Consider the following 26063-nt stretch of genomic DNA (forward strand, 5'->3'; position numbering starts at 1 on the left):
TGTTGTTTTTGCTTAGAAATAGCTTTTATTTTGTAAAGCTGAAGTTTGGTCTGTAAACTTTTTAATCACATAAAAAAAGAGGCAGGGAGCTGAAAATGTTTTTTTTATATTTCATGGCTACACAAAGATTATATTTATAATATACATATATATATTTATATTCATAATTTGGAGATCGTAAAGATAAAACGAAGAACTGGAGCAAGGTTCATATTTCAGACACTTGTTCATGTCCTACAAAGAGCGTCTCTTGACAGAAAGGGTTCACGAGAACCATGCCGGTGTCCCTATAATCCCCATTGGCTGGAGAACGGGGTTCAGAAAGGTGGTCCTAGAAAATATTGAGGGGAGGGGGAGAAAAAAGATATTTAAAATTTTCATCACATTAACTTTCATAAAATGAAATGTGATACATTCATTCCTGCCATGCAAATGGATTATAACATTGTTTTATATAAAGTACTATATAATTAAGATTTGTATGTAGATTAGCTGATTCTGAACTAATATCCTCCAAGTAGAACTACTTTATAACCAAGTAGCTTGGGATGAAGATAACTATAATTCATGTACAACTGAAGGGCTCCATTGCTTTGAAAGGCTTGGAAGTTTCAACATGTAAAATGGAGCTCTGTTGTCAATTGTGCCTAAAATCTCATGATTCAGTTTAAAAAAAATTAAGATAGAGATACAGCTAAGATCTTTAATCTCCCATCATTTGGAAGATCAAACAAATGCAAATCACTTCATGCAAGGTTCTACTTTTATTAACCTACACTATATTATTTGCTTGCTTTGATTGCCATTGTTGCACATTTGTCAATTTAAAACTGCATGCCAATGTCTTGACTAAATTCTTTAGTGCTTTCAATTAATAAATTCAGTTCAGCTTTTGTTTTACCAAACAGCTTCAAATCATCCATGAATACCAAGTGTGAAATTTTCAGTTCTTTCTTTGCAAGTTCATATCCACAGTTCACCTTCTTCAAAATGGTTGTCAGTGGTAGCATTGACAGTATAAAAAGTAGGGGTGAAAGGGAATCACCCTGGAAAATGCCTCATTTAATTTCAACTTTACCCAGTTCTTCTCCATAAGCTTCGTTCTCCAGAGATTCATTGAAGTTTCCATGAATTTTTGTATGTTACTGCTGATGCCAAATATTTTCAGGCATTTCTTGATCCAGCTGTGGGTGATTCAGCACAGCTGATTGGCAAGAGATCGGACTGCTGGAATACCCCCAATTAGCTTTATACAGACTGCAGGGATTGCCACAAACCATCGTTGTCTCCATGCCTCATGTTTTTGGCCTCTGGTGGGAGGTGGGGCTACATTTGCTCTATAAGATGTACTCAAATTTTCACCCTCTTTTTTTGTGGGGGGAAGGTGCATCTTATACGAAAAATACAGTAGTTTCTTTGTACCATTGATAAACGTGGAAGAATAGAAGTTGCGAGATGCAACTTTTCTATAATATTACTATCATGATGGAAACTAAATGCCGGATATGCTCTCTGTTAAAATGTCATAGAATCCTCCTGAATTTTCTAGCCACTAAGGGAAAAACATTCAGCAGAATGTTTACCAACAATTAAGCTCAGTTGGAAAATGAAAGATCCAGTTGCAAATATTGTGATACAGAAACAAGAAATGCTTTCAGATCAGGCTGTTGTTTGTGACTCCCTGTTTCATTCATTAGTGCACTTATCTCCAATTTATATTACACACTTTCCAATTTTCTTGCTTTTTTAACTTCCCCTCTACTGAGTGATATGAAAGAAAAATGCTATAGCTGTGTAATCATAATGATAAGATCACTTATCATCTTAATGATAAATGTCACTCATATGGAAACCTCACTTGATCCCGTCAATAAGGGACTGCATAAAAACAAGCATAAAATGAGACTTGCTGAACCCAAAAGAGCAGATGATGAACTGAGAAACAGAAACTGAATATAAGGCAGATGCAGAATAAAAAACTGTAATAAAAAAGAAATAAAATGAAAGTTGTCGTATGATGCAGAAACCAGGTGGGCAAAGAGGGATAAGTCATGCAAGTGGGAATAAGAGAAAGGAATGGGGCTTAAAAGCAGGGGAAAATATAGGTTTTAGAGTCATATAACAAAAACTATTGATAAAGAGTAATTGAATCTATAAGGAGGAGGAAAGTGTATGAAAAGGAATTATGGTTCAGGAAACCAAGGGATGATGAACCAATATGATTCTTTTTTTCTTCAAAGAACTTTGTGAAAATAAACATTTCTGCTGTTTCCCATCACCACAAGAAGAAAACGGATATACATTAATCTCAATCTCCCCAACACTGCTTTGCCAACAGGGTTGAAATCTTACCTCAGATGTTTCAAAGGATTGTATTTCTCTTGGCAATTCTACCGCATGCCTGTTGAAGTAATCCATGGTGATTGCATTGTTCCAATAACTCAGATTGTTTTCTGGATTTGATGTCTTCTTTTTTCGTCGCATGCAGCAGACAGTTAATAGCACAGCTGTAAATACAAACGTTGGGTTTCTGTTATGAATCAAGTGGACTGATTGTTGGTATGAAACATCTGGAGTCTTCTACTTATCTTTACTAGGCTCTTTCCAACCTCATCTCTAATAACATGATACATACTGTACTACACAACTTGATGATTAGATACATTACCTCTGGAGGCTTCCTTTTTACTTTCTATCAAGTAATTATTTACTGATTTAGTGATGGTTTTATTATAAAACTAGACAATCCATGATCCATTGGGTCATCCTTTCAGAGTTATTTTCTTACATAAAAAGAGAATATTTAAAATAAATTATTCATGTTATAATAGCATTTATATTATATCACCTCTTTCTTTCTATATATAATATGACCTGGTGCTGTTCCCTTTCTTCTCCTAACTCTCAGCAGAGTCCCAGTTAAGCAGCCTCTTCTTCTGTATTCTCCAAGGAGATAGCTGCTGTGTTCTCTCCACCCCCCCTCAAACAGCCAGACTAGTCACATATTTTCTTGTCTTTCTCTCACTGCCCATTGCTGTTAAGATATTTTGAATTTTGCCCTCAGTTCCAAATCAGCCAGTCACCAACCAGTTGGGCATAGGAGCTGGAGAGGGGAAAGAAAGCAGGATGCCCTTCAATGCCCCCTTGTGCTGTGCAACCTACAGGTTTCTTAAAATGTAGTTGGAAATCATGGTTACGTGTGAAGATTTTTGAAATTTCAATTGCACATGAATAATAGGGTCCAGATTTTGCATACTTTCTTTAAATTAGCAGATTTGGGGTACCTTGATTCAGACATTTTTGTGCTTTGATGCATTATTTGGTTGATTGAAGGATATAAATAGATGAACAAACAGGAGTGTTTTAGCAGTATAGACTTCGGACTATGATGCACTCCCCCCTCCCCAAAGTGGAGGGAAATGTCTGTGCATCTTATAGAGCGAATGTTGCCAAAGCCCTGCCCACCCACCGGCACCCACTATTCAGCCTCTGCCCCCCCTCCCCCAGTAATTTGCCTCCTTGCAGCAAACAGCCTGATCAGCTACTGTATAGCCTGATTTAGTATGAGCAGCTGATTGGCAGTTGGATCTGCCTCCTGTAATACCGCTGATCAGGCTGTGCAGATCGCTGCCACCACCCATCCCTGCCTCTGCATGCTCCATTTTTGGCCTCTGCATCCCATTTTCAGCCCGTTCCAGGTGGCAGCAGTGATGGGCAGTAGCAATGCCATGGGCAGCAATGATCCCCGCAGCCTGGAACAGAGGATTGGCAGTATTCCAGGAGGCAGGTCCAACCACCAATCAGCTGCTTGTGCTAAATCAGGCTGTGCTGAAGCTGACCAGGCTGTTTGCTGCAAGGAGGCAAATTGCTGGGAGGCAGAGGCAGATTTTCCCCCCTTGTTTTCCTCCCCAAAAGCTAGGTGCGTCTTATAGTCAAGAACGTCTTGTAGTCCCAAAAATATACTACATAGAACCAATGTAAGCTCAATATTCAATATCTACATTTTAACGTAGATTTTTAGAATTATACACATCTTAATACATGTAATCCCTGGGTTACAAATGTTTCCTTAGTGAACATTCAAAGTTACGTGGTAAGCGCCCTCTAGCATTTACAAACAAGTCCAGAAATAACAAATGTTTCAGCACCATGGCAGTTGCTCGCCCTTAGGAATTATTGCAGACGTTCTGCAACATTCCCCCTGCCTATTCCCCCACCCCCGGGATCTTCACAGGCACTTCACATGTGAAGACTCACTTACCTTGCAAAGATCTCTAACGGTTTCTTTGCCTGCTTCAGGCTTTTGGTGCATTTCCAGAAACCTAAACCTCTTTTTTCATCACTGAAGGCCCACTCAGGTAGTTCGGCGGTGAGAAAGGCTGGGAAGGCTGTGCGCAGCCCTCCAGGCTTCTTTTTTCATCGCCAAAGGCTTCTTCAAGCCCTTTGCTGACTAGAAAGGAGGGGGCAAGCAAAGAAACAGGCTGGAGAGGAAGCAGATCTTCATAAGTGACCCAGGATGGCAGAATGGGGGGGGGCAATTGTGGGGACCCCAGGGGAGGGAGAATGAGGTATCTCTGGGTCGAGGGAGGTCTTGGGTGGTCTGAAGCAGGTGGCCTATTCCATCATCAGGTTTCTCCCCCCCCCAGACCTTCCCCACTCCGAGATACTTCATGTGCACTTAATGAGCCACACATTTGATTAGTGAATGTGTGGGTGAAAGCAGGCAGTGATTGTTCCTGGTACAAGATTCACTCCTACAAGTCCTTGGGTTACAAATGGACTCGGCAGGCTCCTTTACGTTTATAATTCAAGGACTACCTGTAATTCTTTATTCCATGAATCAACAGCTAAAGCAATAATCCTGCATAGAATTAGAAACTACCCTAAAACCTGGAAGCTACAGGTCTTATTAGTAAAATCTGGGTTGCATTTTCAGTTGTATTACTTTCCTGTGTGGATTTTAGACATGTATTGTATGTTAAGTCAATCCTTTTTTCCCCATAAAAGATGTTCTGATTTTACAAATGCCTAGGAAGATAGTGGTAGTATATTTGATTTGTGCTGGGTGTTAGAATTCTATTATAAAAACTCCAAATTCATTTAGGAGTTTAAATTGGGAGACTGGTGTAATGGTTAAGACACTAAGCCAGTGATGGCGAACCTATGGCACGCGTGCCACAAGTGGCACATGGAGCCATTTGTCAGGTCACGCAAGGCGCTGCCCTGTCAGCTCAGTTCACCTTTTTAAAAGCCATTTTTCGCCTTCCCCAGGCTCCAGAGGCTTTATAGGAGCCCGGGGAGGGCGAAAAGAGCCCCCCGCCCCCCCGGAGGCTTCAGGGACCGTCCGGAGACTTCCCTGAAGCCTTCAGAACGCTTAAAACCACCCTCTGAGCAAACCGGAAGTGACTTCCGGGTTGCTCGGAGGGTCGTTTTAAGCGTTCCGAAGGCTTCAGGGACCGTCCGGAGGCTTCCCTGACGCCTTCGGAGTGCTTAAAACGACCCTCCGAGCACACCGGAAGTGACTTCCGGGTTGCTCGGAGGGTCGTTTTAAGCGTTCCGAAGGCTTCAGGGACCGTCCAGAGGCTTCCCTGACGCCTTCGGAGTGCTTAAAACGACCCTCCGAGCACACCGGAAGTGATTTCCGGGTTGCTCGGAGGGTCGTTTTAAGCGTTCCGAAGGCTTCAGGGACCGTCTGGAGGCTTCCCTGACGCCTTCGGAGTGCTTAAAACGACCCTCCGAGCAAACCAGAAGTCACTTCCGGTTTGCTCGGAGGGTGGTTTTAAGCGCTCCGAAGGCTTCAGGGAAGCCTCCGGACGGTCCCTGAAGCCTCCGGAGGGCCTCCGGGGGGGCGGGGGGGCTCTTTTCGCCCTCTCCAGGCTCCTATAAAGCCTCTAAAGCCTGGGGAGGGCGAAAAAAGCATGTAAAAATTGGGGGGGTGTCGCGCGTTGTGCGCGCATGCACACTGGGGGGGTCGCGCATTGCATTATTGGTGCAGCACGCCCGCACACAACCCCCCTGTGCTCCCCCCACTTGTGGCACGCGAGCCAAAAAAGGTTCGCCATCACTGCACTAAGCTAAAAACCAGGAGACTGAGTTCTAATTCTACCTTGGGCATGAAAGCCAGCTGGGTGACTCGGGCCAGTCATTCTCTCTCTGTTCAACTCACCTGACAGGGAAAATAGGAGGAGGAATTGAGTATTGAATTTGTTTGCTACCTTGAGTTATTTGTAAAAATAATAAAGCGAGTCATCACTGTTGTAAAGCAATTCACACGGTCAGTAAACAAAGCACATGATTGTAAAGTGAATTGAGAATATCCAATGACTGTTTTTTGTTGTTTTGTGCTGGAAAACAGCAAAAAAGCCACAAATTGAAATCATATAGCCAAGGAAGGACACAACTGGTCATAAATGCAAGCCAGTTGCCAAGCTCCCAAAATGAAATAGTGTAGTCAGGAATGATTGTGGCAGTTGTAACTTCAAAAATGGGCGGTAAATAGCATTTTAAAAGTCATTACATAACAGATCATTAAATGACTGATTGTAAATTGAAGACTGTACTTATTTCAGGACTGTCTGTGGGATGCAAAAACAAGTCTATAAAAAAGATACATCTGTCACTAGAAGTTTCATGACATTGTGACTGCAACTATTTATAAACTCCTACAAATAAGTTCTGATTCAACTCAATGGGATAGACTTTTACATATATAGTAGTGGTAAATAACATGGAACCCCCCAGATTTTTTTTAATCAGTTGCCAATATGAAGAACTGTGGGTCTTATAACTCAAGGTTATCTGCAGAGCACCAATTTCCCTACATACTATTTATAAGAATATATGTCTGAGGTAAGTTATCCAACTCTATTTGTGCCTTCGAGTCAGTACTAACTCCTGGCAACTTGTATTTCAGTTTTTAGATTTCAGAACTAATTTTCCATTGCTGTCTTCTTAGGACTGAGAAAGAATAATTAGGTAACTCAGCTGGCGTTATTCCTAAAATAAGACTACAAATCACAGTCTCCAGTTTCCAGCCTGGTGCCTTAACCACTATACCAAATAGGCTCTCATGTTTTAAAATGAAAAGCAGGACTCTTGCGTGAGCAAGGGGTTGGACTATATGACCTCCAAGGTCCCAACTGTTACTGTTACCTTTCCCTTCATCCCAAGTTTCAGAGCCTCCTCTAAGTGAATTTTGAGTAGAAAATGAGCAGAGGGAAATATTAAGCAGTGTCTCCTTCTCAGCAGTTCTCCTTGGCTGCATTTTCCCAGAAATATACTTTTTTCTTGAGGGAAGCCACTTAATTGATTTGCTGTAATATTTAGTTCAGTCTGAATATTGGTCTTCAGGGTTGTTGGTTTTCATGTCTTCAGAAATCTTGATCTTCAAATCCTAAATCCCCAGGATTTATAATCCTTTAACTAACACACAAGAGTAAACTGGAATGACTAAGAATGTAAATGTAATCATATTTCACAGCACATTGTCTTCTCAGTTAAAATTAGCTGTGAGACAATCTGCTAGTATAGTCAGTTTTGCTTTGGATCATTGGAAGATTTATCTTATTACCACTTGAGAATGGCAGCAATTTTATGAAACCTAGATAAAATAGTTTTGTTGGCCACCCTCATTTATATTATGGTAACAACAATTTTTATGGAAACTTACCTCCCCACTTGCTAATTTAATAGTTATTATAGAATTGTAACATTCTGCTCAGTGCAAGAAATTGTAGAGCCACAAAATGTATTCTAGTTTCCACATGAAGATATTTATAGCAAGGGGAACATTTCTTCTCCAGGGTATTGATTTCATTAATTCTTAGATGCTTCCTGTAATATTCAACTAAAATCTATCCTGCAAGTGAAAACAACCCAAACTTAGATGGGACCCTCTGAAACAAAATGGCATATTTGATAAAGCAATACATTCATACAGTCTATGAGGCAGTGGTTAGGCTAGAAAGAAGAGGGATATGAATTAAGGGAAATCCCCTTACAAATATATTTTATAAGAAACAACTTTATGAAAGAATTGAGACACTACAAGCTTTCTTTTATATTTGTTAAGATGTACATCTACATTTGGTTATTGATGCACCTGTAGATCAAAAAAAGCCCCTAGACCAAAACATTGGAGAATTCTTCATCTAAAAACATTGTTGAAACATGGAAGATTCCAGCTGTTTTTGCAAAAGCCAGTAGGAGGAAATCAATTTTCCATTCCAATTTATATTCCATAATTTTTCCAATAGTTCAAAATAGCTTACAAGTGATCCTGCTCTCATAATATGGCTGGAAAATTTGAAAACTTCAAAAATAAATTGCTGGAAACACTTAATTTCCCTAGTTCCACTATACTATCAGGAAATGGAGTATTATAAAATTTATTCTCCTCTCCAGTTTTAAAAAGGGCACCAAACTGAATTTCAAACCATTTGAGAAGTTCAAGATCATATCACATACACTTGAAAATACATATAAATGTTTTAGCTTATCCATTATAAATAATTTTTCGTATCTGAGATATTTGAGTGGGAGCAATCACACGATTTTAGCAGTCTCGTTGTAGTGGCTGCTGGATGATTTCTGTCTATCTCTCCTTTGTATATTGAAGGTGGCAGCAGTTATCTTAATATGCAACAGAATTGTCAGGTGATCAGCAGTGAACCAAAGAGTGCTAGCAGCAACTCCTCCGAAAAACCAAAATTTCAGGAAAATAAAACAAATTGTTTGCTTATCAGATTCAGTGGGTCCTTCATATGACATTATAAGAAGAATTGCTTCTTTGTGGTCATAACTGATATGCAATACATTCATTTCACCTTCAAAGATTAAGAAAAGCAGTACGGAAAAATAAGAAATTATCCTGGGATAATGCCTGCTTTATAGAGTTCTGCCAAATTCTGTTGCTTTGTGTTAATTTAATGTTTTGTTAACTTAGAAACAATATGCATTTATCAGGATCTGAATTAATTTTATTGATCTGAGTTGTAGTTATTCTGTTACTGATTTTGGTTTGTTGTATTATTATTGTTATTATTTTAAAATAGACCACCACACTGGGTGGCATACCAAAAAATCTTGGCCTACACTTGTAAAACTTGTCAATATGCAGATTTTCTGTCAACTGCAAAAGGCCACACAACTTGGATCCACACATACACTACACTAATATGATATAGAGAGTGCTTTTTATTTAAATAAATATGCAGTATGAAATGTTTTTCATACCTAAGCTTCAGGAATAGCTGTGCTCTGAAAGAGAAAGGAGGCATATCCTAATATTTCCTGCATCTACATTATGTATCCACAAGATGGCACTATGATTAAGGTAAAAGACCTTTTAAAATCCATACAACATCCAGCTGGCATGTAACAGGTCTCTTTGAATGGAGATGATATTGTAGTTGACATCTATAAACACCAGCAGTGAGATTCAGCTAGTTTGTACCAGTTCACTAGAACCAATAGCTACCTTTTTGTTCAGTTCAGCGAAGAAGGGGCTGGTTCATCCAAATGTTCCAAGTAAGAGAGATACGTGTTTCAAGGAAGGAAATCACTTTCTCCAATGAAGCAAAACAGAGCCTTTTGCGAGAGAGCTGAGTAGAGGATTCACCCTGGGGAGGGGGGAAGGGGGCTGGTGGCAGGATCCAAATGGGCTAAGAGGGATTCCTGCAGATCTTCTCTGCCTCTTCCTGGTTTAGCTGAGTGTTTTAGGAGGCTTCCCTTCAGATTGGGGTGGGGGTGTCTATCTGTGATTCATAAGGCTCTTGTCATCCAGCACAACAACTCTTCTTACAGGCAGAAATCTTCATCTGTGAAATGAATGGCGGGAAGGACATCCCCCGGCAATATGCTTCCAATTCCAGAGGTGGAATCAGGTCTGAATTGGGAGGAAGAAGCGTTTATCTATGACTTTTGCAATGGGAGAGGCCAGAACAAGAGTGTTGTGGCCTGCCGGCCACCGGCCCCTCCAACAGCCAAATCAGATGAGGAGGCATGGGAGTCAGGGTAAGCATCAAGGAAACCTGAGACTCTGAGGGGGAAGAGGGAATGAAGCTGTCAGAGGGGGGGCAGAGCCTAGGCTGTCTGTCAGCCCTCAGATATAGAGTCAACATCCCCCAAGTCTGGAGGTGGTTGATGAAGAAAAGGAGGAACAGTGCCTTACATGTGGATACACCGAAGGCAGAGGAGAGGAGAGCAGTGAAAATCTGTGGGCTGATCTTTGGGACAGAAGAGCCACTGCTGCTAGCAAAGCCCCACTCTAGCTCTGGGGATAAAAGGCAGGGGACAGAGATGAATAGATGTGGCAGACTATTCATCTCCCTGCTGGACAGACTTGTTAGCCTGCTGTGAGAGAGAGAAAGACTTTTTGCCAGGGCTGCTGGGCTCCTAATAAAGGAATCATTGATTTAACTACAAAGGTTTGGCCGTGTTTGGGAATCTGGGTCAGAACAGCAGGGCAGGACTAATGGGGATTCTCAGACCATCATTGGTCCCCAGGGAGAGTCCTTTGTGACTTAACCCATGGAGGAGAGTGTTCTGTGCAGAAAGACAAGCAGAGAAATTGGGAAGGGGGGATGCATTTGGTATTGGGAGGGAGGCTGCAGCTTAAGGAGGGAGTTCATGGCAGCCCTGAAGGGACTTTCTGTGATCTCTTCATGATTCTCAGTCAGTGTGCATGGAGGGGTGGACTAACTGTTCATTTAGGTTCAAACTGCCCCAGGTAACATTGAAGGGATGCCTGGGCTTTCTCTGAAAGGGACCTCTGTGGTCCCTCCACCACACTTGGGGAAGGGAAAAGGTCCCTGAAATGTGGGGGGCTGTGGCTGGGGGCTGACTAAGGAGGAGAAGGGAGGGATGAATCACACAGGAGCAACGGAGGGAAGGTCTCCTGGGTGGTGGGAGGGGAAGGACATCCCCACTGTCCGGGCATCCCCCAGAGGCAGGGAGGCAGCCCCAGAGTAGGGGTGTGGCTCAGAAACCAAAGGGCTGCAGCTAAAACAGGCCATATTCAAAAAAAGGTTCTTTTTCAAATATTCCTCTGGGGAAAATCTATTTTTCATAATCGGAGTATCCTAAGGACTGTCTTTGGCTGCTCTGGGGTTCCAACCTCCTGCCTCTCCCACTGTCATTAGGGATCTTGATTGAAGCTTCCACACACATCCCAGAGCTTGCCCTCCCATCAGCTTGAAAAAGGATCAGAGGGAAGAGTGTTCTTTGCTATTTCCCCTCCCTTCAGGAGAAACAGGGCCCTTTGGGGCAGGGGTGGGTTCCGGCAGTCACTACTGCTGGTTCACTTGTGGCTGTGCATGCGCAAAAACAAAAAACAAGATGCCGTGTGGAGAACTGGTTCAAGAGCATGGCAGGCCTGGGTCATTGACAGTTCTAGCGACCCAGGCCACCAAACTACTACCGGTTCAGCTAAACCGGTCTAAACTGGTAAGAACCCACCACTGATTTGGAGGTTAAGCAGGAATTGGCTGTTCCAGTTCATTTATGGAGGGGAATACTTTTATTTTATTCCCTTTTTTTCTTCTTCTCATAGTTTATAATTTTTTAGTCATAATTTATATAATGTATAAATAAAATCATAATTTATATTTATATAAATTGAATAAAATAAAGGATAAAATGATACACATATAAATCATAGGCTCCATTGGAATAATCTGTTTAGGCAAGTCTACTTCTTATGTAGTGTATTCCCTCACAGTCAGTTGCCTAGCCTGCAATTTGACACATTCAGCAAAGATCAACCTTGTTTTAATAATTGGTTCTTGAGCTTCTTCTGTGCACTAGGCTCCTGATAGTCAGAAAACTAAATATATCCAGTTTCCTCAGTCTCTCATAAAACTAACTTCCAGCTCCCAATCATAAAACATTTTGTTGAAATGGGAAAAAACAGAAGATTTATATTACCATAGGAGAGATAGCAGAGGTCACGTGATAGTGCGGTATATCGCTTGTGAGAATGGTAAATAAACTAAATTAAGTGCCTACAAAATTTCATTTTAATGTATTCAAATTAGTGTACATTCAAAGTGACAAAATTATTCTAATATATTCTAATTAATCTTAGAGCCATTCCCCATCCTCCAGCTCTTCTGCATATGCGGGACAAGTCTCCTAAGATAGCCAATCTGACCTTGGGCAAGCCAGATTGCTTCAGTTGCAAGGAGCCTGGCCTAAGGTTTCCATCGCCGAGGCTTCCAGAAGTTGATGGGAACTGCAGCCCGCCACATCAGTTTAGCTGAGCCGCAAAGTTGAATGCACCAGTAAAGCAGTGGTGCGAGGAAGCATTGTAAGCTTTGAGGGTGCAAGTATCTATATTTCAGTGGCTTATGTACAAAATTCATACCGCACCTTCCCATTGGCGTTCAAAGTGGCTAATCATGGTAAACACAAATCATGTTTGAAAAATAAAGGGCGGATTATAATATTGATGAGGAATGTAAATGAAAGGCTTTGGTTTCCAAAGCCTTCCTCCATTACCAGTGAAACCTGAGTCATATCCCAGAGTGAGATGTCTCAGGACTCCCAACAGGGTTGAGCAGGCCACCCCCGGAGGCTACTTCGGGGTGAAGATAAGAGAGAGAGAGAAGCAGATGGTTGAGGTCCGGCCAGCCCCCAGCCCCGTGTGCCTGCCAGATTCCCCGATCCAGGGCAGGGATAGAAAAGAGGCAGTCTCTGCTTCCCTCCACTCCTAGTTCTCTTGACATTCAAGCCACCTCGCAGCCCTAACATTGAAGCACTAACCCTAACACTAACCCTTTCAGTGTATTATTTTTTATACTTAAAATGGTCATTAGGGCAGAGAACCAGTTGTTAAATTATTTCAATCCCACCACTGAATAACACACACATTATTCTACTAAATTTTCTATGTGCACATTAATAGAAAATATTTGAGGAACCTCTAAAATTTGATCAAAAGCTATTATTGGTAACTAATGTTTAATGGCAATCATTTAGGAGCCTGATTCACAGTGACAATAAATTCACTATTGGGTTGTTCCAATAATGATGATAAAGAAGAAATTAAGTTCAAACCTATTCGGACCTCAGTTGCAAGAGGCATGTGGGTGGTTTTCTGGAAAAGGTCATTTATTTAATTTGAAGGAACTAATCACTGAAATGAAGCATATACATTTTGTACTGTTCTAATAATTCTAGTTTCAATTCTCACCCACTATACAGAGGATTTGAGTTGAGGTTTTTTAAAACCATTTTAACCAGCATATAATTTACTGACTTTTATTATGAAAATTTCAGAATGCATCATTGAATAACCCTGCAGTCATTCTTCAAACTTCTTCCAAAAGGAAATTGGCAATGACAGTATCCATAACTTACTTATTATTTTCTCTTCTCAAATGTCTATGGAGATTATCAGTCATCCAGGTCATAATTGTCCCAAAGGTGCTTTTTTCAAGAGGCAACTAGACTTCCTTATTTTTCTTTGAAGACGTTTCACTTCTCATCAAGAAGCTTCTTCCGCTCTTGAGAGAATGATGGGGAATGGAAGGATCCAGTCAGAGTTGAAGAAGCTTCTTGGATGAGAAATGAAATATCTTTTTAAAAAACCAAGAAAGTCCAGTTGCCTCTTGAAAAACCACTTTTGGAACAATCAGGACCTGGATTGCTAAGAATCTCCATAGAAATTTTATTTGCACACAGCCAAGATGTGATTTTTAAAAACTTAAAGTAATAATATGGATATATTTTTAATGGGATAACTTATATTGAAGGATAGTATTGGTATTAAATTATCTGAGGAACTGTTTAATACAACTTGCCACCATAAAAGAATCTGCCATATAATAAAGTAAATTGGTTCATCTAACTCAATATTAGCTATGCCGAATCTTAGTGGCTCAGAAGTTCCCAGAGATTCAGATAATAAAGTGTCTAGCTCTATCCAGAAATGTTGTAGTTCTTCTATATGAGGCCTGAGAACTTCTGTATGTAAAAAATGTAATAAATTAGGTCAGGGGTGTCCAAACTTGGCAACTTTAAGACTTGTGGACTTCAACTCCCAGAATTCCCCAGCCAGCTGGCTGGGGAATTCTGGGAGTTGAAGTCCACAAGTCTTAAAGTTGCCAAGTTTGGACACCCCTGAATTAGGTGCTTTATCATTGACATGTCCTCTCCCAATTACGGGCCTTTGTTTGAGAAAATATCCCAAATGCCAGATTGTTCCTTTGCTTATTGTAACGCTTCATAAGCTGTACGGTACACTATCACACCATCCCAGAATGTTGCAGTAAATAGGGACAGTGTGGCATATTTTACTACTTAATAAGCAGAACTGTGAGTTTGGTGGAGGAGGGGAAATGGCATGAATCAAAACAATTTGGGAATCTTTGGCTTATTTGTTCTAGCTGCTATTACTGATAAACTTAAAGAGTCTTGTAAAAGTTATTGCATAAATGGTTGGCATCTGCAGAACAGATATCAGAACTGCATTCTCTGTCTCTTTGTCTCTCTCTCTCTCTTTTGTAGTTTACCATGTTTCCAGATGGAATGCAAAGTCTGGTTGCTGTTCTGATGAAAGAGGTGTCATCAAAAATATTGAAATCTCAGAAGACTTTTAAAGAGAGTTGCAGAACATACTAACTGAAAATTGAAATATCAATGATACAAATAACTTCACTGCCAATTTCTTAATCTTCTCTGATGAACTGGCAATTCGCTATAATTAGCTTCCGTGAAGTAATATCAAAAAATAAATTAGACCAATTGTTTTGCACAATTATTAAATAAGGTTTCCCAACCAAAGCTTTTCTCCTTTTCTCGAGGAGTAAAAGGGTTATAATGGAGACAATGAGAAAGCGGAATGATAGGCATTATGCAGGTGAGTGCTAATTTCCAGATATGTGGGAACTTTTCATGGCAAAATTATGAAAGGATAATAGATTAAGGGATGTGGTGGCTCAGTGGTTAAAGTGCTGGGCTTGTCGATCAGAAAGTTTGGCAGTTCGGCGGTTCGAATCACTAGTGCTGTGTAATGGAGTGAGCTCCCGCTACTTGTCCCAACTTCTGCCAACCTAGCAGTTCGAAAGCATGTAGTAGAAAAAATAGGAACCACCTTTGGTGGGAAGGTAACAGTGTTCCGTGCACCTTTGGCATTTAGTCATGCCGGCCACATGATCACCGAGACTTCTTTGGACAGTGCTGGCTCTTCGGCTTTGAAACAGAGATGAGCACCGCCTCTTTGAGTCGGGAACGACTAGCACATAGGTGCGAGGGGAACCTTTACCTTAATAGATTACTATCTGCTGTGATTTCTTATCTGATCAAAATTATATGCCAAGGATGAGGGGAAAAAAGGATGCTCCTGGATTCTATGCACCCTAATAGAAAAACTGTGTTTACAGGAGAGACCAAAACATATGCTAATTCTGCTGTGTTCTCAACATTGCCTGGGTGTACAACTGTAAGGATGTTGAAATAACGTAGGATGATTATTAATTATATGGGAGTCATATTATGAGGATCATTGAAACTTTATAATTAGGTTTTTTGAACTTTTTTTTCATTATCATTATTTGATACATGTTATATCCCACAGGGCATAAATATATAGAGAAACATTCAACTTACAGCATGAGGATACGGGTACACTGATGGCCAAGATGATCCATGCTATATCCACTTTGCTGAGACAAATAGTTGTTCTGTATTGGGGCTTGTCCCTTTCTGTGACATGAGAAACATTTCCTGAGACATCAGGCTTTCTGGTAACAGCAGTTACCAGTCTGTTTAGGAAATTCTTTGTGGCTGTTGAAGTGGAACTTGGAAGCCATGTCAAGGATTCCATTGACATTGTACTGCTTGGCAAGCTAGCATTATGTACAGAGGGATGCAGTGTGGTAGCTGGTTCCTCAATAGAGCTCCCTGTTGCATATAAGGAGGGAAGACTGGCATCAACATCATTTTGACTAGATTGTTCAAGGTATACTTCTGTTGTTGTTGTCCCAGAACCAGGAAAAAAGGCTACCTGATCTGCATTCTGGCTTGGATTTATCAATGAATTGTTTTCCCCCAGTATATCCTGTATACCATACCGTGTGGCTTTAAAAGGCACTGTCACCATTTCAGGAACAATTGATGGATGAATTGTTGGGGTAATGAGATCAATCTCCTGGGTAATCAGTTCTGATGACCTCCCCTTCCCTGTTTCATTAAGGCCTTCCAAGTTATGAATAGAATCAATTGAGTCTGTTGTGGCTCCCTGTAAAGTATTTTGATGACTGGTGTGAACTGTAGGCTGGGTCTGAAATAGATATTCTGGGGGCCAATTTTCTGTCGTAGCAGAAGAATACAATTCTGTTTTTAGATAAGGTTCTGTAAATGCTGTGAAATTGCCTTGGACACCCAGGAACATTTTTCGTTTGTTAAGTGACTTCCTGGACAACAAAGCATTCTGGTTGTATAAATGATAAGATTCTGTGTTATGAACAAAATTGCTGCTGTTTAATTCCTTCTCGCCAACAGAAGTAGCAGAAGTTTCTGCTATACTACTGGAATCAGCATTTGCAAGAATTGTTGTGGGCAAAGATTTGGTTGTGTGATGGCCTCCAAGTCCTGGAGTTGTCTCCATAGCTAAAATACTAATATTGTCCATCAGAAGGCTCTGAGATGACACAAGTTTGGGAGTCAGTACCTGAACAGCAAATACTAATTCTTCTGTTAGCACCAAGAGCAATAGAACACCTAGAAAAACCAAATGAGATAAGAATTAATAACATGAAAAATCTGAATGTCACCAAATTCCAAACCAGAAGTGCATTATACATATACAAAATATTATATATATATATATATATATATATATATATATATATATATATATATATATATATATATATATATATATATATATATATATATATATATATATATATATATATATATATATATATATATATATATATATATATATAAAATGTATATCATATTAAAGGTTCTCCTTGCACATATGTGGTAGTTATTCCCGACTCTAGGGGGTGGTGCTCATCTCCATTTTAAAGCCGAAGAGCTAGCGCTGTCTGAAGATGTCTCCATGGTCACTCCGTGGGTTACTTTCCCACCAAAGGTGGGCCCTATTTTTCTACTTGGATTATTTATGTGCTTTCGAACTGCTAGGTTGGCAGAAGCTGGGATAAATAACAGGAGCTCACTCCGTTACACGGTGCTAGGGATTCGAACTGCTGAACTACCAACCTTTCTGATCGAAAAGCTCAACATCTTAGCTACTGAGCCACCACGTCCCTATATTATATTGTTATATATTATATTATTATATATTATAATATATTATCATATTATATTATCAGAGGTGGGTTGCTCCTGATTCGACCCAGTTCGACTGAACTGGTAGTGGTGATTTGGCCTGGGTTGCAAAACTGTCAGCGACCCAGGCTGGCCACACTCCCGAATCAGTTCCCTGATCTCTTCTGCCATTGCCAGCATGTTTCTGCACATTCACAGAACAATTTACAATCAACTGTGCATGGCGAGCAACATGCAGCAGGCGGGCACAGGAGCAAAGCGGGCACATGCGGGAGCAAAGCGTGCATGCATCAAACCGGTACCAACCAGTACAAGAACCCATCCCTGTTATGTTATATTACATTACATTATATTTCAGCATAAAATGCATATACCAATTTTATTACATAAATGAGTCTGAATTTTAAAAGAAATACTATATTATAAAGAGAAATAAAATACCATGGTAGCACCATACCATAATAGGCCTGGAAGCTATGCTTTTGTTGAGATCATCTTTCTCAACTGGAGTTCTGTGGAACCTCAGATTTTGTAAGAGGTTGCTAGAAGTACCATTGTAATTGGATTTTTTTTTAAAAAAATGCATAGTGCACAATGCCAGTGCTTGCTATGGTGAAAATTTTTATGTGCCATAACTCCGCTGGTAGCCTGCTATTTTGTTGTTATTATGGTACATGTGGGTTAGAACTGAATTGCATTGTAATGTTTTCCTACTTTTTGCCATTTTACCTGTGACCTGTACATTATTTCAAGGTTTCCTCTAGAATAAAGGACTAGAACTCACAATGTGTTTGTTTGTAGTCTAGTGCTTTAACCACTATATCAACCTGGCTCTCTAAAAAAGGAGGGTGTTTTTAAAATAATGCATATATTGAAAGAACATGAAATGTCCATTGGTTCAAGAGCCTCTTTGGATTCCATTCATCTGAAAGTGCTGAAAGTTAGTCCCTAAAATAGAGGATGCCCAGGACCATGATTCTGAGAATCTTTCAGGATCTTAAATCACTGCTATGCTGGTCTTTGATTGTAATAAAGGTTGGATCTTTTTTTTAAAGGTCCAAATTACACTTATGGATGTAGCATTATTGTGAGTTACATATGACAGAGGCAGAAATGGGAAATGTAGAACCATGGTAGAATTCTATAGTGAGATGGGTGGCATATACTCGGGATATTTAATAAGAAAGAATGATTCTTATAGTAGCTTACGTTCTGTGATACCATTAATGCCATCAAACATCAACATTGGCCTATCCCAAGTCCTTGGGAAGGATTCACTAGCTGGATAAAAATGCCAAATCCACGTTTTGGCTGACTATGCAATGAACCACAATAATCATAGAAATTATTGCTTATCCAAAGAAACTCTTGTTGATATGAAAAAAGTATGGCGAGACGACTTCTGGCAGCCGAAGGAGACGGACGCGTGTGCCCGCCTTTTCGCTGCTCTGGTGGGCTCCCCTGAATCCTAGGAGGAGCACAGGGTGCCTTGGACGGGCGCCCTGCCATAGGGGCGGCTCGCTGGGACCCCCTGGAACGGCTGCGGCTGCGGGGGGGGTCTCCAGCCTTGCCCCAGGAGCTGGGGAGCGCACGGAATGCCACCGCACGCTTCTCCGAGCGCAGCCTGGAAGGAAATAATCAATTGGAAGGAAACAGCTGAAGAGCGGTGAGCCGAGGGGTCTCCCCAGGTCCTTTACTATTTTTACACTCTTGACTGTTTTGCAGTTTTCCTTTTGGGACTTTGTTTCAACTTCTGGAGGAGCTTAGATTGGAGGGGGGGAAATTCCACCCCCTCGGAAAAGCGGCACTTGAAAAATCTCCCCCTTTTATGGGAGAGAGAGAAAGTTTGAAAACTACTTTCACTTCCCTTAAATAATGGGGGGGGGGGTTGGGCTACAATTGCGAGAGAAAGGATGGCTGAGCTGATTCTTCTCTAAACTATCTATGGGAACTTTGACTTTGTTGTTTCCTGACCACCTGTACTGGCTGAGCCAATATGGCAACTTCCTCCTTCTTCTTTGTCTTTGTAAATGAGACTCCTCCCTTGGAAAACTTTATGGCTTTCAACTAATTTCCACCCCAGAGACTTCCAGGAGCCTCCTCAAATACGTTATTCCCCTGGATTTGGAATATTTTGACCCACCTATTTGTTTTAGTTCTCTATTAGAGGACTTATTCTTCTTTGGACTTGTTTGTTTGGTGATGCCTGCTGCTGTGTTCTCCCACAGACGCCATCTTTTTGTACAGAACAACAACTATCTCTGAGCTTCATGATGGGTCCAAAGAAATTACCGCCTGGTAAAGCCTCATCGGCCCCAACATCTTCCATGTCCAGCCCCGCTCACCAATCACAACTGGGATCTTTTCTACAACCTAAAGCCTCTGAAGAGAGTGCAAAGGACTTGTCTACTCAACAGATGCTTCAAACCCTCTTAAAGGGACAGGACAAAATTAGAAAACAATTGCAGGACTAAAATGAACAGCTCAGAGAAACGAATCAGCAAACCACATGAAATGAACAGAGGATAGGTATGCTGGAGGAGGGGGTGGTTGGGATGAGAGACGAGATGAAGATGATCCAAAGGGGGGATGCAGAATTTGGAAATCAGATGTTAAAAATGGAATTTGAAAGGATGTCTTTTTTTTTCTTAGGTTCCAAAACTTGCCAGAAGTTGAGAACGAAGATCTTAAAGAGATTATGACCACAATACTAGTAGAATATATTAATAGAGATAAACAACAGCTTTGGTGGGACATTGATCTGATTTATAGGGTTAACTCAGCCTATGCAAGAACACACAATGTTCCAAGGGAAGTTCATGTCAAATTTCTTAGAAAAACTACAAGAGATCAGGTTCTAGGAGCTCAAAGGGGCGGACCATTAAAATATAAAGATAAAGAAATAACCATTCTTAAACAGATCCCAAAGAGAGTAAGAGATAACAGAAGGAAATATTCCTTCTTGGCAAAAAAATTATATAATAACGGGGTTTGGTTTAGGTGGTTGTTTCCAGAAGGCATGTTGATTTTTTGGGAGGGCAGTTGAATTGGAATCAACACAGTAGCGGAAGCATAGGCTTTCACTAAAAAACATAGTGCCCTCTTAGGTGAAATGGGGGATGTTACACAAGAAACAAAGGAGGGAGGGGCTGAGGCCCAGCCGGTGGACAGGAGGGGGGATGGAACAACTATAAGACTCAGATCACAAAAGTGATTTGGAATACTATTGCAATTGTTGCTACAATGTACTTTCATGGAAGTGATACAAAACAAATGGTTGAAACATACTGATGACTTTGTGTTAACTTAAAACTGCTAATACTTATGTAAATGTTGATATTTTTCTATCTTTGTTTGTAGAAATTGCAAGACCTGGGGGGGCTTCTCCTCCCCCCGCACGATGTAGCTGTCAATATGTTTTATAACCCTATAACCCCTTTTCCTTGTAATTTTTTTTTAAACTAATAAAAATTTGAACAATAAAAAAGTATGGCATTGGATAAACTTATTAACATATATGCTATGATAAAAAAGAGAAAATCTCTATTCAACTTGCAAGAAAATAAGCTTATTAAAATCAAAGAACCGGAAAGAGCCATTAAATGACTTTAATGACCCCTTTCATTTCACTAATTCTAAGAAGCTAATTTCTGTTTTCTGATTAACATAATAAATAAAGTCATTGTTAAATAAATAAATAAATGATTACAATCATTTATGTAAGAATCCAAATTAAAGAATTATCTATGTAAGAATCCAAATTAAAATATCCCTGACAGCCTCTGCCTTTCTAGCAATGGGAGTTATATAATATCTTCCCATCAGCATTATTATAGCATCTATTTGAATATCATGTTTCTGATTCACTAGAAAACACTTCTGAGCCCCAATCCAGTGTCTGTTGGACAAAGTATCTCCTAAAAATGCCTAAATGAGCTATAACTTTTCTTGGTTTGTATTATTTTACAGCATACAACAAAAGGGAGAAAAGGACCCAAAGGTAAACATAGGATATGGATTAGCTTTGATTAAAGCCCATCCAGATGTCTCAAGCAAATGAAATGTGTCATGTAAGACAGAGGAAACAAAAGGTGAAAGACCATATGGCTGAGAAGAAAAGAAAATTCTTTCACACTTAGGGAATCGGTGATTGAGCATGAGCACAAAGCAAATTGTCAGAACTTCTAGCTGACAGTTTTCTAAGCTCAGATGCACAACCATTTATGTTCTATCACAATCATGATTTTTGCTGAGATTTCGAAAGGGAAAAAAACATGTCACCTGATGAGTAAATTGATTCTGGGCCTTAATGAGCTATTAGTTTGTCATAATTTTTTTAAACCAGATGCTTTCCCAAATTTGGTGGCTTCCTGATATACTGGTCCATATTACCCAAAGTTCCAGGTCAGAGGAATATTGCTCTAGAGAACTTTTGTAGAACCATTGGCATCACAGTATAATGTCCTTTTAGTATGCCCTGGTTTAATACATTAACCCTTTCATGTTCTAGGCATTAACAGTATCTGGCCACACAAACATTAAGCTTTTCTGTAGGAAACTTTTGTATCTTTTCTACATTATTCAGAGGGATAGTGAATTTAAATTGAAATTCTATGTATAACAGAAAAGCCAAAAATCTAAACTCTCCTGTGAGCTCGATTCCTGGTGACTACATAATATGTATGTTTATATTGTTCTCATGGCAATGGTTTGGCATTGCCTTCTGATGAATTTTTTTTTAAATTCTAATTTAGGCTACCTCCAGTACATCTACCAAGCATGCTGAGGGTTTGCAGACTGATATTTTGTGCAGTATTATGCATTCATATTGACTGGCACACAGAACAATCTTTTAACCAGGGCAGCAGCAATTTTTATTTATTTATTTGTACCTTATCTTTATTATTTAGCAAATGATTTAAGATGATGAATGTCCACCACACTTTCCTCCTCTGTATTTCCCCAAAACAACCCTGAGAGGTGGATTCAGCTGAGAGAAAATAACTGGCCCAAAGTCACCCTGCTGGCTTTCATGGCTAAAACATATAGAGCTTAGTTTTGGTAAGAGCTTTGGGATAAGTGTCTTAGAAGTGAGTAGTTAGGGCTATGCCTTATACAAGGATTTACAAATGGTGTCACTGAACTAGTCTCTTTGCTGAGCAAAGGTGTTTTTCATTTGGATGAATATTGAAGGAGCTTCTTTAAATCACAGGGAAATAAAAGGAGTACTTCCTAGTAAGTCTTTGGATTAAGTCTTAAGCATCATGTGAATTTCAATGAAAAAAGTTACTGTCTTTGTAGGCATTTTCTGAACTCAGCTGTTCCATTACCATCAATCTTGGACATGATTACAAAATAAATACAGCCTTTTTTATCAGCTAATATAGCTTGAAAAGCAAAGGCAGAAGAAAAAATTTTGTGCTTAGACTGCTCAATCTTTATTTTGTTCTTTGAGCTAAGAAAGCAAAACTGTTTAGCCCTCTTCAAATTAGAAAAGCATATGCTAGTGGAAAGGAAGATTATGCATTAATCTCTCCAGAAGAGAAATGACCATGAAAATTATACCAGCTTGCAATTTCTACAGAAGGCAAACAAAACAAAGACATATCTCAATAAATATTCTGATGCATTGCTTAATTTGCAGTAATGAAATATCTTTTAAGATGACATATAATTTTTTGTTATGCAATCTATAAGTGTTATGTTATCTTTTAAAATTTAAACATTAGTTGTTTTAGAGTCTAGGCCACATATTTGTTTCTGAAGTGGGAAAGGTACAATACAGCTTTTACTCAATGGTGGGATTCAGCCAGTTCGCACCACTTCGGGGGAACGGGCTGTAACTTTCTGAATAGTTTGGCAAACTGGTTGTTGGAAGAAATCATTAGGACAGAGAACCAGTTGTTAAATTACTTGAATCCCAACACTGCTTTTACTGCTTAACTTTCATGAAGGGAACAATTATCTGAAATGAATCGACTGTCAATATCATTGTATAGCAGATTCCAGATATTTCAAAGTTAGTGGTGTGGGGGGTTTTTCCCTTTTATTTGCTAAATATTTTGGAGATTTCAATGGTGGACTAGAGATGTTACCAAATATACCAGCCTCCCCTTGTTGTGCCAGATTGATTTGGCAAACAATCTTTATTTTTATCTAATCAGAAATGAGCCTCTAAATAAGCCATAAATTAATGAAAAATTAGTATGTGTGAGTTTTCAAATCATCAAAGCTTGTCTCCTCTTTCTCCTGTTACTTCATTTTGTTTGTTTCTTTAGGAACCATTTTGCCAAAATGCAAATAGATTTGGGAGCAAATGACTCATAAAATATTATTCAAATTACAGTATTTCTATCAAAGCTTAGATATCTCCACAATCATATTGTCTTTACAATAACTTGCATTAAAGCTCGAATGTATTGATTGATTTCCTTTCTTGAAAAGGATACTTATCTTTTTTCTTACACTTTTGGAATTAAGCATCAGGGTAGGCTGCTAGGGTGTTTTAGTGTAGGAACATTATTCAAAGAATGATATCCTGGGAAGGACACTCTACTTTTTGAATACAAAATGAGGTTAATACCCATTTTGTAAGGGTAGGTGCATTAAAGGAAGAGATGAATACATAAAACATCTGACCCCAACATTTCTGTCTTCAAAGCACAATTCCTAGCATCTCTGTCCACTAATCATCTTGGTGAGGCTGATGGGAATCCTATCCAAGACACAGTTGAGGAAGGCTGTGCTATAACAAGTAGGGTGCATTCAGTATTAGCCTTAAAATCGATTTCTAAAATATATGGAGAATTAAGGAGTGGGTCGTGAGTAAAAACCTGTTCCTCAACCATTTACAGTTTAACGAGAACCAACCAACCAACCAACCCGTTTGTCACGAAGATGTGTTTCCACAGAAGCCAATTCGGTCCAAGAAATAAGAACCGCAGTTTACTGTCGGCTTATCAAGCATTCGGAACAATAGATACTATAAACGAAATATTGATATACCATCAGCCATCCAGGCGGTTTTCATTCCTGTGCACGGCGGGCCAGGAGAAAGCGAGATTCCTTTATATTCAAGTGTAGCTGCTACTGACAAACACTTCCAGACAGCCCCCTTTTTTTGAAACGATCACCTTGACCATTTAATAACCTCTTGAAAGGAGGAGGGCGACGGGAACAGAAATGGGGATGCGGCCGCGGCGACAGGCAGGGAAAGAAGACTTCGGTTTAGCTGAGGTGGGGAATAAAGACTCACCTGAAAATATCATTTGGACTCGACGTCAGCAGACATTCTCACCTGCCGACCTCATACAGATTTCCAAGCGGCTTCATAGCAAGGCGTCGAAAAGCCAGACCCAGGGACCGCCCTCTAATGCTGTCGTCTTTTGGGGAGTCGAGGGGACGGGAACTGACTACGTAGGCGTGTCTTGCGGAAACAGACAGCTTCGCGCCGGCTCTTTTGCAGAGGTTTGGTAAGGCGAGTACCGCGCACGGCTTATTAGTTACGGAGTCCTGTTTTTCCCCGCCCCCAGCAAAGCTGTTTTGTATTCCACTTTGAGCGATTCGTCCCATCTCTCCACCACCACCACTACCACCACCACCCGCAATCATCTGTGCCCAATACGACATTGGTGTTCTACAATGCGGTGTCGCTCTCCGATCCCACGAGCATCTCGAAGTACGCTTATTTGCTAGCGAAAAAGCCTGTCCCTCCTCGTGCCAGACTATATGGAACGTGCCTAAATGTTCTCTGGTTGAGGCGGCTGGCAGGCAAATTTGCTTGCATCTTGCGAGACCCGCTTTCCGGCCTTGTGGAAGACCGGATTTTTAAAAAAAAAACAAAAAACAAAACGAACGCAGTGCTGGCAATGATCTCTGGGGTGATCCTTTGTGGGCCTCAACAGTTTCAATGAGCTGATAATTTATTTAAAGAATGTAATAATTTTGGGCCACTTACGTCCATTCAGCTTCTGATTGGCAGAAAAGATGCTTCTATTAACAGAAGAGGCGCTTCCCAATTCTCTTCCAACCTGCAAATCCTGAATTATGGCCCGTTTCTCATCACTGCTTTACAATGGTCTTCGTCCCTCCTTGAGTTGGCAAAAAACTATTATCAGCAAATATTCCTGCTTTCTTGCTCTATTTTAAGTCATCTAATTTCTCTCCAAAGTAATAGGTGACAAAGTCTTACACCTAGTGGCTATCCTTTGACAGCATTATATGGGGGGGGGGGAGAGAGCAGAGAAAATATTAACAGGAGCAGGGAAAATATTAATACCTGTATAGCTTAGGATAATATAGACATGTCTCCTCGTGGACCTCATGAAAAAAAAAAACGCCATGGGAATATGAGAGATTAAAATTTTTGCCAAGGCATCTTTGTGGTACCATGGTTAACTGCAAGTAGATGCACAATAAAATCTAGAACAGAACTGTAGGAAGTTATCACCCAGTCCTCTCCCAGAAAAATGAAATATCCTAGGAAATATTGAAAAGGCAGAATATTATATTTTCCTGGATGTGAAAAAAGGGAGGAACACATTTTAAACACAAAGTAAATTCCTGCAGCTTCCTGCCCATCCCCACTTTGTCAATGGGCCATTAAGAAGGCCAAGCTAGTCCACTTTACATAATAAAGAGTTCTCCCCATCAGCTCCAGAGTGATGGGATTAAGGCAGGATAATATTGCCTTTTACTCAACTGACCACATGGCATCTGAGAACTCAACCAAACCTGGATTCAAAACTCAGCCTAGAGGGTTG

The 26063-nt window shown here is 40.1% G+C and overlaps 1 protein-coding gene across 1 annotated transcript; it reads right to left on the reverse strand.

Moving 5' to 3' along the window:
- On the reverse strand, nt 1–24694 carry TMEM108 (transmembrane protein 108). Its single transcript, XM_081971292.1, has 4 exons — nt 24557–24694; nt 15610–16722; nt 2353–2507; nt 1–331 (listed from the first exon to the last, which is right to left on the reverse strand). The coding sequence occupies exons 1-4, from the start codon at nt 24567–24569 to the stop codon at nt 209–211; spliced, it is 1404 nt and encodes a 467-aa protein (XP_081827418.1). The 5' UTR covers nt 24570–24694; the 3' UTR covers nt 1–208.
- Between the last annotated feature and the right edge of the window lie 1369 nt (nt 24695–26063).

This window comes from Natrix helvetica (genome assembly GCF_964273705.1).
Source record: "Natrix helvetica genome assembly, chromosome: Z".
Classification (NCBI taxonomy): domain Eukaryota; kingdom Metazoa; phylum Chordata; class Lepidosauria; order Squamata; family Natricidae; genus Natrix; species Natrix helvetica.